Source organism: Pseudochaenichthys georgianus, chromosome 19 (assembly GCF_902827115.2).
Source record: "Pseudochaenichthys georgianus chromosome 19, fPseGeo1.2, whole genome shotgun sequence".
In the NCBI taxonomy this organism is placed as follows: Eukaryota; Metazoa; Chordata; class Actinopteri; order Perciformes; family Channichthyidae; genus Pseudochaenichthys; species Pseudochaenichthys georgianus.
This window is the reverse complement of record NC_047521.1, coordinates 4,413,215-4,429,860: the sequence shown is the minus strand read 5'-3', so window position 1 is coordinate 4,429,860 and position 16,646 is coordinate 4,413,215. Positions and strand designations below refer to the sequence as shown.

The following is a 16,646-nucleotide window of genomic DNA, read 5'->3' as shown; positions in this document are numbered from 1 at the left end:
GCTACAATAATAGACAATGGTTCCTGCACGCCAGCGTTAGATAAAGTCCAGCGACCGGAGTGCGCTCAGCGCTCACACGTTATTGTGGACGAGCTTGAGGGAGGCGGACAGCATCTCAGCAGGTAGGCTACCGTGTGATAGGTTATTATTTTTCCTTTTAATCAATTCTTCATTTGTATATGTGTATGTGTTACGGCCTTCTCGGGATGTATTTCCCCTGTTATATAGAGTGCTCAGCAACAGAGTAACATGATGAAAGTCACTCGAGTAATTTGAAGGGATCCTATGACGTTATTATTATAATGGTGTTGAATGGTGGTGAATAGTCTCTGGATATTGTAAGTTGTTATAACAGGATTCCGGTCAGACTGGACCATCCTCTCAGAAATGTCGTCCGCCGGGATGCACACTGGAGACATACGCCTCGGTCCTCACGTAAGCACCGAGCGTTGTCCACATCTGTGTCGGTGTCGCATATCACTTTCTTAGGCAGACATAAAGGCGGACACACCGTATAAACGGAAGCCTAACTTTACTTCGGTTCTAGTCAACTGAAGTAAATAAAAGACGGACGCGTTAATTGTCTTTTTTAGAAACAATACAACTTGTTGGTGTCTTGGATAATGTAAAAATATACTGAAAAATTAGCCGGAAATATGATTTTGTCATCCTACCAACCAATAAATGAAGAGTAGAGAAACTATAGCGGAGTGGATGTTATTTCACAAGAAGAGATGTTAACTGAAGGGCGTTTCCTGATTCGGCGAGTGATGGAGTCACAGTGTGACGTAACAGTCAGCGTTAGGACTGTAATGTGGTGATGCAGAAGTAGCCTCGTGCCTACGTGCTCTCAGCAGCATATCTGAGGCTGATACTCTCCAGGCTCTGAGCTTCATCATTACTCTGCTTTCATATACCTTGAAAAGTCAAGGTCTGAGGATCAAATAAATACATATTTGGGTGAAGAAAATACAAAACAAATAATCATTTTTATTTATTTCCTCAAGCATTATTTTTTTAACATAATTATTTATTTCCATATTATTTGTTTCCTTTATTTATTTCAGCCCTTATTTATTTTCTTATTTCTTTATTTTTATTTATGTTATTTTCATGTATTCCTTTATTTATTTTTCCGTATCGATACATTTTTCCTTATCTCTTTATACTTATGTCATTTTCTTAGTTTGTTGGTCGTTTTTTTGCCGCATTATACTCTTACTTTTAATATCTTAAGTACATTTTGCTGATTATACCAATGCAGGACCTTTACTTGTAACAGAGTATTTTTACAGTGATGATCCGAATACTGTAAAAATAGTAATACCCTGTGATGAGAACCTTTATAATCTGTGATGAAAGCCTTTATTAAAGATACACATGAATTAAAACTATTAATGGACACCATTAACAGAAATCCCCACAGAGGTCCAACCATAATGCACTTAGCCGGTAACCATACCCTCAAGAAAACAGGCTGCACTGCAAGTGAATAAGGCCAATCTTCATCCACACCACTCCAGGGTAACTCTGCATAGCTAAAGAGCCAGGCATCAATCAGTCACAGTGATTACTACTGAGACAGACCACACCAAACTGTAGTTCAAAAACATTCCCACAACGGTAATTCATTTTTTAAAGCTGCTGCATTTTGTTGGGATCCAATTCTATGCCTATGACTTTGGAATACATTCAGGGAACTGCAAACCCTCAGACGGATTGAGATGGGGAGACCCCCCCGCCCTGAGGATATGCTGCTTAGTGGCAAATGGTACAATAGCTGATGCAATGTTGCTAAGCTAACAACGTGGAGAGCTTCGGTCAGTCTAGCCAAATCATGTATTCTCATTGAAAGTTGTTCTCACTTGGTTGAGCTGGCAGCCCATATACTTGGGCTTGGTACTTACGGCCCGTGAACACTTTCAGCGCTTCGCCCATTCACTTGAATAGGGTGACGTAGAAGATTTTGAATCTTCGCCGAAATGCATTGTGGGGAGCGGAGCATGGCTTTGCAAGCATCGTGAGCATCAAAAGTTGAGCAATGTTCAACTTTTGATGCTCCCGATGCTTTCGAAGCTGGCATCAGCCAATCAAATCCCGTTTATGCAAATCCCGCCAGTACAAGCGCTAGCCAATCAAACCGCGTGCAAGCTGGGAGAGCCAGACCGCAGTTCATTTCCTCATATTCCAAACGAGAAATTACGGTAGCAAATCACCCGGTTCTTTCCGACCAGAACTATTACCGGGATACAAACCGGAGGAACCAGGCATGGAGGGAGGTGGCAGAGACAGTGGGTGAAACTGGTAGGTTTTCGCCTGTTGGGGATTTTATATCCAGTTTACTTTGCTTTAACATTGCTATTGCTTTGTATGTCGGGGGCGGGAGATTCATGTGATTGGGTGTTGGTCGCGTTGCTCGCAAAAAATCGCCAAGCTTCAGACACGCCCAGCTTCAAGATTTGTTGATGCCTGTAGTGTAGACGGGCCGTTATGTGGAGGTCTGGTTTCAAATCCAGCCCTGGACCTAGCTAAAGTCACCTTGGTCCAAATAAATAAATAAAAAAGAAGCAAATATCTATATGCTGGCTGCATATATTATTTGTTAAGTGAAGACATTGAAAATTGAATAGACTTAAAGTTGAGCATCAATAGGCGCGTTCACTTAGATACTTTCAACTAAGGGATTTTGTTAAGACCCACTCTCCACAATTCCCCCAATCCCTGCCTCCCAGTGGAGTGGATCTTGTACTTAGAGCAAGAACTTTGTCTAGGCGCCATGTCTCTTATTTTTATGATATTTTTTCTCCGGTTGATGAATCTGCCATTAACAAGATTAGAACTAATTGGGAAAAGGAACTACAGTTCACCTTCTCTGATGACTTTTGGAAGGAGGACCTGAGAGCCGTTAACTCATCCTCCAGTTGCGCTAGACTCAGCCTAATACAGTTTAAAGTTCTCCATAGACTACATTATAGCAAGTCTAAGCTCTCCAGGATTTATCCAGATAGATTAGATGACAGGTGTGATAGGCTCCCAGGCCCCCTGCGACCTGACTCACATGTTCTGGTTGTGCCCTAAATTATCTAGCTTCTGGCAATCTTTCTTCGAATGTATTTCTAAAATTGTAGGTCTAAAAATGTCTCCATCCCCTCATGTAGCTATTTTTGGTAGGCCCCCAGATGAAATCAACATTACAAACACTCAAACCAATGTCATTGCCTTTACCTCCTTGATTGCTCATAGGAAAATCCTTCTTTTGTGGAAATCTCCTTTACCTCCCTCTTTTAAAATGTGGCTGAGTGATACTATGTCTCTTCTAAAGTTGGAAAAAATTAAGTTTACTCTCCGGGATTCCTCAGATAAGTTTTACGCTCATTGGAGGCCACTGATCAGCTATGTAGACCGTCTTCCCCCTGATATGGTGTTGCTGTAGGGATTCTCCCTTCATCTGTCTATAATTCCGATATGATTACTCCCCTGTCCGCCACACATGCAGCCCGTGTGACATCCCTGGATATGTGTTAGTATGTGTACATGTATGTATGTATGCAGGTATGTGCATGTATATTATTGTATCTATCATTTTGTATTGTATTGATGTACTGTTGCCTCAGTGCTCCGGGAGAGGGGTGGTTGGGATGGGGCGGGGTTAAGGGAAAGTGAGTAAGGGTTATTTTGGAGGGGGGAAATGAAAATGCCTTAATAGAGAACCGCAGTGACGCGTCCTAAAACCCAGATGTAAACTCCTTCCGGTTCCTTCGTCAAAAACGCAATGCAATTTCTCCATAGGATTTTGGAAAATAGCTCGAAATAAGGTCTGTGGTTGACACACATTTAAGAGACGGATCACGTTTTGTTCAGCCGGATAATCTCCACATGTCTATCCTACTTTTATAATTTTTGAATCATAAATCTAGTCGCCAGAAGCAAAATGCTAACGTTATGCTATAAACGAACTACAAAAAAGTACAGCAGCAGGGTCGCACGACTTCAACGTCACGCCAACTTTAGATCGTTTCAACTGACTTTCGCTCGCTTGCATATTTTAACAAAGCTTTTCATTTGAGCCACACTGAATTTCACTAAAAGTCATGGCTGTGTCAATGACCAGTCTGATATCATTTTACAAAGATGACAAGAAGTGTAGATAGAGGAGAGAACCACAAGGACACGTACAGCAGTGCAGCCTAGATGAAGGTGTGCTTACCGGTGTTGTCAGGGCTAGCATGAGAGACAAGGTTTATAGAGTGTCGGTGAGTAGTGATAGCAAGAGTACCGTTAACCTAGAGTTAATTTATTCACATTAATTCCCATCAACAAATCCATTTTATGTGTCACATGAAATCTTTATTACAAATTTTACACACCAGAAAACACAGAAATATCCATGAAATAAACATACAGTAGGCTATAAACAATTAAAGGGATAATTGGGAAGGCATTACAAATGTAAATATATTTTAAATAATAAAACAATCCCACCACCACAGGTATCTACAGGAGAAGAGGGAATTCTCTCCACAGAATGTGAATGCCCACGTGGAGAATGGAAATGCAGTCATCAATGCAGCCATCTTTGCCATCCACACTTTCAGCTGCACTGACGTGACACCCCCTGTCAGTGAGAAGCCAAAGGCAGCTAAACGTACGCATTCAGTGGAGGAGCTATTTCCTCCAACCAATAACTCATTCAACCCGCTGACAAGAGAGCCCACCTCCGGAGATCGTGACTGGCTGAGGGACAGACTCGGGGGCAGGTTCTCAGGAATGTCTTGGCTTCTCTCCCCCGAGCCAGAAGAGGAACACTCCAGCTTGGAAACACTTACTGTTCCTGAAATTCTCAAATCTGTTGGGCATCAGGGGCCTGAGGCAATTGTGGCAAGAATGGCATTGTCTGAGGAGCAACAGAGGGCAATTCAGGTGGCTACCACTGGTCAGCGAACCAACCCAAACTGGCATTTGTTCAGGAAAGGAAGGTTGACTGCCAGCAACGTTGGAGCTGTCCTGAGGTCAAAGCGTGTGTTACGTTCCCTGGTAGATCTAGGGGTACCAAGGGAAGTAGCGACACACAAGATAGCCGGACGAGAGAAAAAGGAGAGGAAACTGAATGCTGAAGGAGTTTAAGTGAGGTTTTAATCAGTCAATAAGTGAGGCGGCTCACCAGCCAAATTACAAAACAAGACTACAATAAACATCACACCACTAGGCTGGGTCTCACACAGAGACACGCTGCACACGTGCAGCCAGACGAGAAGGAGAGAAAGAAGGGGCCTCACTGCCGTCCTCCTCCGGTCCTATATGGAAGCCCTGATTGTCAATTAGGATCACCTGGGGAGAGGCTGCACCTAGGGACAATCAGAGGGAGAGAGAGGAACACACACACACACGACCACACACACACTACGGCACGTAACAATTCCCCCCATAAAACACACCTTATACTGCTCACCAGCAGCCAACACCGGAGCAACACATGGAACACACACAACACACACACCACTCACTGAACCACATCGCTCTGAGCTAGGTCCACACCCACCGCTTCAGAGACGGAAACACCCACACCCACAGCACTGTCACAGACGGATGCAGAACTTAAAGAGCCTGTGACAGCATCCCAACAACTGTTGTGCAATGAAATATTGGGCTACTAGTCATCTCGAACCGTCAGTTTAAAAAAGAAAAAGCGATACCGTTCCGTTAAATATCAATAATTTCGAACATCGCGGGGAAATTCCTTGACTCATTTTGAAGTTTTGGGGGAAGCAGGAAGTGACGTCAATGCGGGAACGCTTCGAGAGCCAAACACGGACAAAGTGTGTTGTCATGCGTAGAAATGGTGAATTACTGAGATTAGGCACGTTAATAACGTTTTAATGAAGTTGACTACAGTATATTCATATTCGTCAGTGCTTTCATGTCAATTCGGCGACATAAACATAAATGATCGTGGTGAAGATGATGATTACATTAGGATTAAAAATCGGGAGTGAGAGCTGATGAATTTCCTCCCGTCGGATGTGATATAAAAACAAATCGATTATTTTTGTGGTTGTAAACTCAAGTGGATGAAACTACATTTATTAGTGCTTTCATGTCAATTCGGCGAACATATGATACATGAAATGATCGTGAGGATGATGATTAAAAATCGTTTGTTTGAGCCGGTCTGCATTTCCTGATGAGAAAACAAACCGATGCTTTTTGTAGTTGTAGTACACCAACAACATGGATTAAACGTGTGGTTTTTTACGGATGCACGGATTATTATTATTATTCCCACTCCGATCGGGACACTAGGTCCACCGTTTCCCCGCAGCGAGGCTCCCCCCGTTGACAGTTTACGTGGGCTGGGTGCAGTGGCGGACCGGCCATCGGGACGAATCCCGATGGGCCGGTACCGAAGTGGGCCGGTCGGATAAGTCACTAGCACATCCCCCATAGGCGGCGCGTGAGGCTCAGGTTTGAGAAGGCTAAATAACTTCTTTTACCTGACGCTGCCCGCCTCCGGCGTCTATAGAAAAGAGATCCACTCAGTGTGCGGAGTTTAAATCTCTCAAGTCATATTACAGGATAAAGGAAATACAGTTTAAACTGCCGTATGCAGAGAAGACGCCGACGTGTCGCACTTATCATTCATATTACATCCTCAATCAGATCATCGATCAGATAATATCATAATATATCATATATTTTCTTATCTGAGTCAGCTTCTCCAGCCTCATCTGGCCGTGCAACACTCACAGTGTCACAGACTGTATGCAGAAGTATTATTTAACACATTATGTTGACGAAACACTCGAGACAAATGTAATTAAAGTCAGATCCACGCGTGTCTTAGACGTGAACGCGCTCTCAGCTGGAGAGAGAAACCCTGGCTTGATTTACCGAGTTGATATCCAGCGTCGTCGGACCGCTTAGCGAGATCTCGTTTGTTAGTTTGTTGTTGTTAGTTTGTTTGTTACTCAAACATATCCAGGGTCTGTTGAACTGGCTTCGTAGTACAGGGCACAGGTGGCGAGCAGCGCTAATGTCAAAGACACAGACATTATACATTATATTTGTATTTTACCAGGATGCAGTGACACCAATATTTACATATTTACATTTACTATCTAGAGCACCCTGACATCCCCCACTCCCCCCGTTGACAATTTACTAGCGGTACCGAAGTGGGCCGGTCGAGAGTCCCGGGATGATTTGTAGTCCCATTCCACCACTGGCTACATGACCATATGATCGCCCATATTGACGCACCTCATTCCTAAACTTCTAACAGATACAACATAAACCGATCCTTCAGCCTCATATGAGCTCTCAGACACGTTCAACATGAACCTGTCATCGCTGTCTGAGCTTGCTGCTGTGTGCGCCGTCGTGCGTTTACATCTGACTGTATATATATAAAGGTTTACATGCAGATGCTGGGATCCTGGACGGTGCAGCTGGAGCGCTGTGCCCGCAATGACGTCACCCATCATTTGGCGGGACTTGAAGAATCCGCGAGAAGATCCAGAAAATGGTCAACATTGAAGGATTAATGGTTATCAAAGTACAAATATCCAAAATCAGTTCAGTAACGGTTTCAAGGGGACAATATGTACTCAAATGGATGGGTTTGGATGATGGGGGAAACTCGTGTCACAGGCTCTTTAACTGCAACTCACCACTCTGTCGCATCGCAACCGGGTGCCGGTCTTTTGGCTTTTCCAGAGCAGTTGCCACCTGCTCCTTCCGAGCTACACACTCTGCCTCTAGATGCCCAGGATCAAGACAAAAGAAACACAATCTCTTTTTCTTGGGTCCTGGAAGAGAGACAGAATGAGCATGTGTGGCACGCCTGTTACGAGCTTTCCGGAAACCAAAACGATGAGGAGAATCGCTCTGAGCCAAAACACCACTGTGTGATAGCTCAAGCCCTTCCTCATCCGCCATAGTGGTGGCCTGCTCTCGCTTCCAAGCTGCACAGTCTGCTATCATATGACCTGGGTCAAGACAAAAATAACAAGCTCTGTCTATCCTGGGACCGAACAATGGAACACTGGCACAGGGAACATCATTATCAGGAGCTCTCCGAGAAGTGTCCCGCTGAGGAGGATCCCGCTGAAACAAAACGCTCCTGTGTATCAGCGCAGACTCGTCTGCCAGAGTGGCAGCCTGCTGAAGGGTAGTCACTCTCTGCTCATTCAGGTAGACTACCGTACGCTCCGGTACACAGTTTTTGAACTCCTCTACCAGCATCAGCTCACATACTGAAGCGATGTCATCCGCTTTACACGCTCTACACCACCTGTCAAAGAGGACTTTCTTCTCCCTCGCGAAGTCCACGTATGTTTGGCCAGCAGCTTTCTTCATGCCGCGAAAACCCTGCCTGTAGGCCTCAGGCACAAGCTCATATGCCCTGAGAATAGCACCTTTCACCTTGTCATGCTCCAAACTATCCTCGACAGAAAGAGAAGAGCAAGCCGCTTGAGCCTTGCCGACTAGCTTGCACTGTACGAGTTGCTAACAAGTTGCTAAATAAGACTACGAGATGCCATCACGGCGAACATTAGCCGCCTTTAGCTTAGCATTGGTGCCGCGCAGTCATGCAACCAGGATGTAGTTGTTTGTAGCCTAACGTTAGCTTTTAACTTCTGCTGATTGCACTTACATGTCTAAAATAACACAAGTGTTGTGTATATGTGGAGACTATTCGACTGAACAACATGTGTAAGTATTGTTTGCCACAGATCTTATTTTCTGCAATATACCAAAATCCACTAGAAAGATCCCATTGCTTCTTGTCGTGGAGCCTTACGCAGCGTCCACACGGCGGCGCGCGCTGAAGCTTGCCGGTGAGCGTGTCTGAAACTCGACCAACAACCAATCACATGAATCTCCCGCCCCGGACACACAAGCACACGGTTTGATTGGCTAGAGCTTGAACTGGCATATGATTTGATTGGCTGATGCTTTTCACAAGTTGAACATTGCTCAACTTTTGAAGCAACGCTCCCACAATGCAGTTCGGCAAAGCGTGACGTCACCCCATTCAAAGTGAATGGGCAGACGCGTTGCAGATTCAACGCACGCCGCCGTGTGGACGGGCCGTTAATGGGGCTAACCTCCGGGTATACATCATCACTCCACCACAGTGTCTCTCTTTCCTGCTGTCTGTCTTTATGTGTCAGCCCTGTGGTTGCTTAGCGATCAGTCCAGGGTGGGCTTCACCTCTCACCTAATGTCAGCGGGGATCAGGCCCCCTGCTGTGCTGCAGAGGACAATTGGTTTCAGATAATGGATGGATTTATGTTAACACTGATCATACTATCAAGACTCAGTGGCGGCTTACGTGCTAAAGAAGCTTGCTATTGCACATCTCCAGACTGGCAGGATCAATCTGGGAGGGGTCGCTTGAGGAATGTCCCTGATTCCTCAACCAGCAGATCAGAGTCTGTGTGTACTGGACAGCTTCCAGGTGTGCATGTGCAACTGTGTGAATGTGATCAGGGGTTTCCTTTTATTACATTCATAAATAAACTCTACAAGAAATATGATCCATTTGACTTAGGTGGATAGTAATTAAGTGCAATACATATCTACAATTGTGAGGTACTTGTACTTCCATTTCCTTTTACTTTAAACTTCTACTCCACTACTCCAATCTTATGGAGCATTTGTGTTACATTGCATTAATGATATGAAATATAATAAATACAAGACTTATACTTGTATTTCTACGTTGTGGTATTCCTACATTTACTTAAGTACAGGATCTGAGTACATCCACCCCTGACATTTTACAACACAGTTATATACTATACCATATGTATATAGTACGGTACTGTGAGGATGCACAGCAGAGATCATAGGCTGTGCAGGAGTGTGTCCATGTGCGGAGTGTGTGTGTAGAAAAGGCCCCAAAGTTATAGTTACTGATATATATATATATATATTATTTTATTATATAGAGTTGATACCTGTTAAGTTGGGCCTTCATAGTGGGGAGGGGCTAACCCACGTGTTTTGGGTGATGTCACACATCAGAGGGTAATGTGCGTCAGTAGTTGCAGGAAAGCCGTCTTAAGTCTCGTATTGTGTGCGTAAATGAACGAAAGACCACACACACACAGACACATATCTGTATCTCTGCCTAAAGAAGTAAAGAAGTCAAACCTCATCTTAGCTCCTCATGTCCTCTATTCTGGACCTTTGGCCTTAAGCGGTGTTCTGGCCGACACACCTGGAGTCTACACAAATAGAAGTGTTCATATTGTAAATAAAACAAACCCACCTCTCCCAACAATACTAACCTCAAACCGAACCGGTTAAGTGATTTTTTTATAGCAAAAAACTGTATATTGTGTGTAGTTTGCGTCATTATCATGGCTGTTATGTTATTCCTGTCATTTTATTGAACTGTGTCCGCCATATTTTTTGTTTTCACCGCGAGCAAGTTGCCAATCATGTGACCTGGATGCTGACCATTAGAAATGAACAGGGAGAACATTTTTAGCCATTCCAACATTTCAAAGGCGATATTACGTGTTGCACCGTGACGTACACAGCTCTTACACATGATTGGGTTGATTAACCGCACATGATTTTGACTTAAGTAATTATAAGCACTTGTTTTTACCACTGTGTTTATAGCCACTGACCTCAACAAAGTAGTCAAAGAGCATCATGGGAGGAGCAGTGGTGGACGACGCACCTCCTGGGGTGAAGGCACCAGATGGCGGCTGGGGGTGGGCAGTGTTGGCCGGGGGCTTCGTCATTACTGGCTTCTCCTACGCCTTCCCCAAAGCTGTCAGCGTGTTCTTCAAGGAGCTGATCCTAGAGTTCGATGTGGGATACAGCGACACTGCCTTGATCTCATCAATACTGCTCGCCATGCTGTACGGCTCAGGTAGACATGGGTGGTACAAGACTGGGGGATAAGCTGTTAACATCACAATGATATATACCACACTACACATGTGCACACTTAATTGACGTATTGATTATGTTTTCTCAGGCCCTCTGTGCAGCGTGCTGGTGAACAGGTTTGGCTGTCGGCCGGTGATGATGGTCGGCGGACTCTTCGCCTCCCTGGGAATGATATTGGCCTCCTTTGCCACAAGTATCATACACATCTACCTTTGCACTGGAGTTATTACAGGTAAAGTCATAACGAACATGCACACAAATAAAACATGTAAAAAGGCTACATGAATATGCATGTATCTACTACAGTGTTTCTTTTTTATACCAAGGACACTTAACCAATAAAAAAACACTCGCGGACCACCTAACTCCACAAATATCCAAAATCACATAGCTTTTCTAGAACAGATTACAAATCGCCTGAAAATGGTACAAACAAGTGGCAACATGTGTGACGAAGGTGTTGCGCTGGGCTATATTATGAAATTGAAAGTGAAACTTAGGCTTGCTCCATTGCGGAGATATTCCCACGAGAGTGCGGAAAACTTAAGTTGATTTATTTATTTCAAATGTTACCAATATACTCACGTATCACTAGGGGGTGCTCACGGACCACACTTTGAGAAGCACTGATCTACTGTATATCTGTATATTCATTACACTACATGGAATTTGGCTTACGCTTTTATCCAAAGAAACGTACATACACTTCAATATTGTAGACATGCTTACAAAGCAAATTGTGGTTACTGTATCTTGCCCACAATTAGTGAGTTTTCAGATGACAGTTAATGGTCCAGCCCCCAACATGTCTATCCCACTTCAACATATTGACTGCAGGGGGTGGGATTAACCCAATAACCCCTGGTTACATCCTTCTTGTTCTATTGGTTAATTTCCTTACAATACACAGCAACAGTATTGACGAAACATAACAAACGATGCAATGTTTTTTTTATTCCTTCTACATTTTTTGTCAGTTGCTTTTTCCATTCATCAAAGCAACATATTGTGAAAAAAACGTCCTAAAGTTGCCTATCACTTTTACTTTGGATATTCCTGCAGAATATGTATATTGTTGATGACTGACCTTTCCACTACTGTCATCATCTGGGCAGGAAATATGTAAACTTTAGAAACACTGATAAACCTCTTCCTGCTGATGAACCTGAACTTCTCAGCTTTATTCTAATGCCATCTTAACATAAGCCTTGATCCAACGGACTTTCACATTCATGCCATCAGGTGGAAAAACATAAAGAAACGATATGATATGAAAATTACAATATGATACATTTACAACACCATTCTTGGTACCTACTCAAACTCTACTTTTCCAAATGTAAAAGAAACAGCCAAAATGAAGTTCAAAATGGTTAGGCAGTGAACTCTAGTGGCCATAGTAATAATTACAGTAAGTTACAGTTGCAGTAATACTGAAGTCAGTTCATGAAGTACAAGGAACACACAAGTCTGTAGGGCTGAGGCTGGGAGGTCAAACAAACATGGAGCTTTTGTCCAGGATTAATGCCAACGCCATTTATTGGTTTAATGTCATCTATATATATATAGATGACATCAAACCATTAATGGCGTATTAATAGAAAATCATATATATATATATATATATATGATATGACAATAAACCTTTTGAATTTGAACTGAATTCTCGAAATAAAACTTTTCAACAGCTGTATTCAAACTTTACTTCTCCATATAGAACTGTACGCTTTTTTTTAATTGCTTGATATTGAATGTCCTTTTTATTCTATCATTTTGGTACTACAACAGAGACTGATTCCTTTCCAGTGTTTGTGTCTCAAGGTGCTTCTATGTGTTGGTGTCCCTCTAGTATACCTCCCTCCCTCACCCCTAACCTTTTGCAAAGTGAATTATTTCTGTCTGTCTCTCTGTCCGTAGGTCTGGGTCTGGCGTTGAACTTCCAGCCGTCTCTCATCATGCTGAATCGCTACTTCAGCGAGAAGCGTCCTCTAGCCAATGGCTTGGCGGCAGCAGGCAGCCCTGTGGCGCTGTGCTGCCTCTCCCCACTGGGACAGGTACTCCAGTACCACTATGGCTGGAGGGGGGGGTTCCTCATACTCGGGGGCCTACTTCTCAACTGCTGTGCCTGTGGGGCCCTCATGAGGCCCCTGTTGCCCCCTAAGAAGGCAGAGAACCTGGAGGAAAGCATTCCCACAGAGGAAAAGAAAATCCAGCCGAAGAAGAAGCTGTTGGATTTCAGCGTGTTCAAGGACAGAGGTTTCATCATCTACACCCTTGCAGCGTCCATCATGGTGCTGGGCCTGTTCGTGCCCCCCGTGTTTGTGGTCAGCTACGCCAAAAGCCTTGGTTATGAAGACACAAAGTCTGCATTGCTCCTCACCATCCTGGGATTTGTTGATATGTTCGCTCGACCTATCTGTGGACTCATAGCCGGCACGAAGTGGGTCCGACCCAGAACTGTGTATGTGTTGAGCTTCGCTATGATCTTCAACGGGTGCACCGATCTCATAGGATCGCAGGTAATTAAGCAGCATTCGGTTAGAGATGGTCATGCCTGTGTGAAGGGTTTTCAGTTCCACACACTGACGAGAAACCACATCCATTGACATCATAAAGGTCAGAGAACTGGACTACTTGGCTCACACTGGGAAAATAACAGGATTAAAAAAAGAAACAAAACATATCAATTAAATATTTAAGAGATTATAACATTTAATGCCTATAAAAATCAGTCTAGTAAAAAGTGAATGTTGTTCGGTAGATTATTTCAGTTGATTATCCTGAAGGGAAACTGTAAATTAGACTGATATACTTTGTTATATGTGTATAGTTGGGCTAGGTAACTGTAGTGCTGTGTCTCAATTCACAAACTCCTGTACTGACGGGATTTTTTGAGAGCATCTGTCCGTCAAAATGCTAAGTATAGCAAAATGCACTATGAGTACCCAAACGACCACCATCTTGGCTACGTAACAGAAGTAACCGTTACTTTGGTCAACACAGTACTGTACAAATAAAGGTTTTCTAGTAGGTTTTTTTTCATTAACACGTACTACAGTGTCGAAAAATAATCCTGTTATTGTTATTATTGTTTTTTAGAGCAGATCATCTGCTACCAAGAACAATAACTGCTAGCTAGCTAACAGTGGTCATTGTCACTTTTGGTAAAGGGCACAGCAGCCGTGCGCAATGTTAATTGTATTGGGTTTATTGAGCAGTCTGTAATTATTTGCTAAAACGAATAATAACGACCCTAGCTAGCTTTCAAGCTAACAGCGGTGATAGTGCAGTTTGAAACATCACTACCTAAAAATGCACAAACTGTGATAATAGTGTATGACATTGCAATGTACTAAGGAGAGCATCTTAAATCGAGACACAGCATAAGTCTTTATCTTTAGTCATTCCTGGTCAAGTAGCCTCACTCCTTCACCTTAATGTCCTATGCTAACCTGACTTGTCTTCTACTTGCAGGCAAAAGACTACGGTGGTCTGGTGATCTTCTGCATCTTCTTCGGCATTTCGTACGGCATGGTTGGAGCGCTGCAGTTCGAGGTCCTCATGGCTGTCGTAGGGACGGAGAAGTTCCCCAGCGCCATAGGCCTGGTGCTGCTGGTGGAAGCTATCGCTGTTCTAATGGGCCCTCCTGGAGCAGGTCAGAACAAGGGAGGAAAGATCGAGACAGTGAAATAGTAAAGGGGTTGACAGTAATGCTAATGTTCTCCTTCTCTCCACCAGGTCGCCTCCTGGACTACACCAATGTCTACATGTACGTCTTCCTGTTGGCGGGCTGTGAGGTCACACTGTCAGCTATGGTCTTAGCCCTGGGCAACTTGTTCTGCATTAAGATAAAACACGGAGAGGCAGAAGCTACATTGGAGATGGCTGTGAATGCTGCAGAGAAGGAGGGTCTGAATCGCGGGGTGGAAGAGGAGGAAGACCATGACGGCGAAGAGGAGCCAAAGGGAAAAGACAATGGGAAAGTCCGCGCTTTAAAAGCAGGGGAGGAGGAGAAAGAGGAAGAGAACACATTGATATGAAGAACTGAGGAATGAGAAACTGTTCACCAACAGGAAGTCAAATGTTCTAAGGAGGATCTGTTGCAAAACGCTGAGCTAGGAGCCACACAAAGGGAACGGGTCTAAGTATTGTAAGGGGAGAAAATATTGCCCTTTAAATAACAATCTATTCTGATAATGAGTGTTTATCATCAACACGTGTGTTTGCCCTATTCGGCTCTAATGCAACATTTGGATGTGCTTCCAAATGTGTATTACTGTTAATGAGTTAAATGGAGAGTCTGAAACACAACTCCTTCGGGCATTAAAGGTCTCACTCACTCAACACCTTTTTGACTAGGCTCGGCTCAGACACAGATTACATTTAAGGACAAGGACATTTCGTTTTTTGCAGTTGTTTTACAGACAGGTGCTGTTTTCTTCAGAATTCAAGCTGTTCCACCTTCCAGTTCCCTCGGGATTCCAAAAGGTTGACTAAGAATGCCAGTCACCGTCCACTTACTAGCTCTTTTATCAAGCTTTCAACAACTTCTCATAGCTTTGGTCAACACATGGCGTTTGCTCAGCTGCCATCATATCATGTCTTTAGGGTATACCAGCAGAGATATTAGGGTGTGAGCGCTTTGTGTGCTGCGAAACACAAACTGCAATGGTCTCGGTTTTTGATTGCAGACCACTTCTTTAACTTTCTACTGCAGCGGTGCCAGATCTCGGTCCAAACGATGTGTTGAATCTCATAAGAGCTGAGCGCCGGAGCGGCGTCAGTCAGAGGCTGAGCTGTAGCAGTTTACGGTGAGAGCTTTAAGTGGTTGCAAAAGCTGTGGTTCCAAGATCACAAAGTGGCTGCAACCACACACACATATATATATACTGTATGTCCCACATTATTTACCAGCTCAAATGTTCACCATCTCTCACAGCAGTGGAAAGACCAAGGTTAATCATGAGTTATCACTGATTATCATTGCGATGAACACAGCACTAATAATGGTCCCTCTCCAGTCTCCATTATCACTTCGTATTAAAAGACGGCCTATATTTACAAACACCAGTTGTGCTTATGTCAAAAGAACTTGAACTGAAACACAGTTTAAAGCTTTCGAAGGCTTGTAGGACATTGCTTCAAAAATATATTGTCAAGCTAATATAAAAAATGAATGTATTTATTGTCGTTTGTGGACAGCAACTCGCATTTGAAAATTGTTTGTACAACTATTTAAAAAAGGGGCAGCTAAATGTCATACTGTAGCTGTTCACTAATTGCTGCCATGATAAAGTCTTTTTTGTTTTGTTGTAACGCGACTGCTGTGAGCTACTGAGCTTTCTTCATACGCTGCCTGATTTGTGTAGAAACTTGAATTGTCAGTCTGTGTTGGTGTTGTTTACTCAGCTGATGAATGTACGTCCTCTTATGCCTTTACTACTGTTGATGCTGCAAGTGTTCCAGGGCTGTGTTGGTATGATGCCCAATGCTGGGACAATGTGCTCTCCTGTCTGTGTTCAATTCAATGTTAAAACACTTAGAGCAAGCACCCTGTTGCTTGGTGAAGAAATGGAACGCACCTGCTGCTTTTACACTGCTATTTTTCTGAGTGATGTCAAACACAATCTAGGCATGTGGTGCCTGATTTACCAAATAAATATATGTTTTCTGTGGACAAATGACGTGTGTTCTGTTTTGTAGGACTCACAGATGAACTGATTCATGAGCAGGAA

General features: G+C 43.5%; 1 protein-coding gene across 2 annotated transcripts; it reads left to right on the top strand.

Annotated features, from left to right (window-relative positions):
* The first annotated feature begins 21 nt into the window (after window positions 1–21).
* Window positions 22–16,583, top strand: slc16a3b (solute carrier family 16 member 3b). Of its 2 annotated transcripts, none has more exons than XM_034107181.2 (6): window positions 22–122; window positions 10,636–10,891; window positions 11,000–11,143; window positions 12,829–13,430; window positions 14,386–14,566; window positions 14,650–16,583. In XM_034107181.2, exons 2-6 carry the CDS (start codon window positions 10,669–10,671, stop codon window positions 14,949–14,951), a joined length of 1,452 nt encoding a protein of 483 aa, XP_033963072.1. In that variant the 5' UTR covers window positions 22–122; window positions 10,636–10,668; the 3' UTR covers window positions 14,952–16,583. The 2 variants fall into 2 exon arrangements, with proteins under 2 accessions (XP_033963072.1, XP_033963073.1); XM_034107182.1 differs by lacking the exon at window positions 22–122 and adding an exon at window positions 363–435.
* The last annotated feature ends 63 nt before the right edge of the window (window positions 16,584–16,646 follow it).

What these genes read in the sequence shown, in the direction of transcription:
- slc16a3b (XM_034107181.2), top strand. Translation starts at nt 10,669, where the DNA reads ATGGGAGGAGCAGTGGTGGACGACGCACCTCCTGGGGTGAAGGCACCA. An exon ending in TTGCACTGGAGTTATTACAG is followed by an intron (nt 11,144 to 12,828) that starts GTAAAGTCATAA and finishes CTCTGTCCGTAG; the next exon opens with GTCTGGGTCTGGCGTTGAAC. An exon ending in AATGGGCCCTCCTGGAGCAG is followed by an intron (nt 14,567 to 14,649) that starts GTCAGAACAAGG and finishes TCTCTCCACCAG; the next exon opens with GTCGCCTCCTGGACTACACC.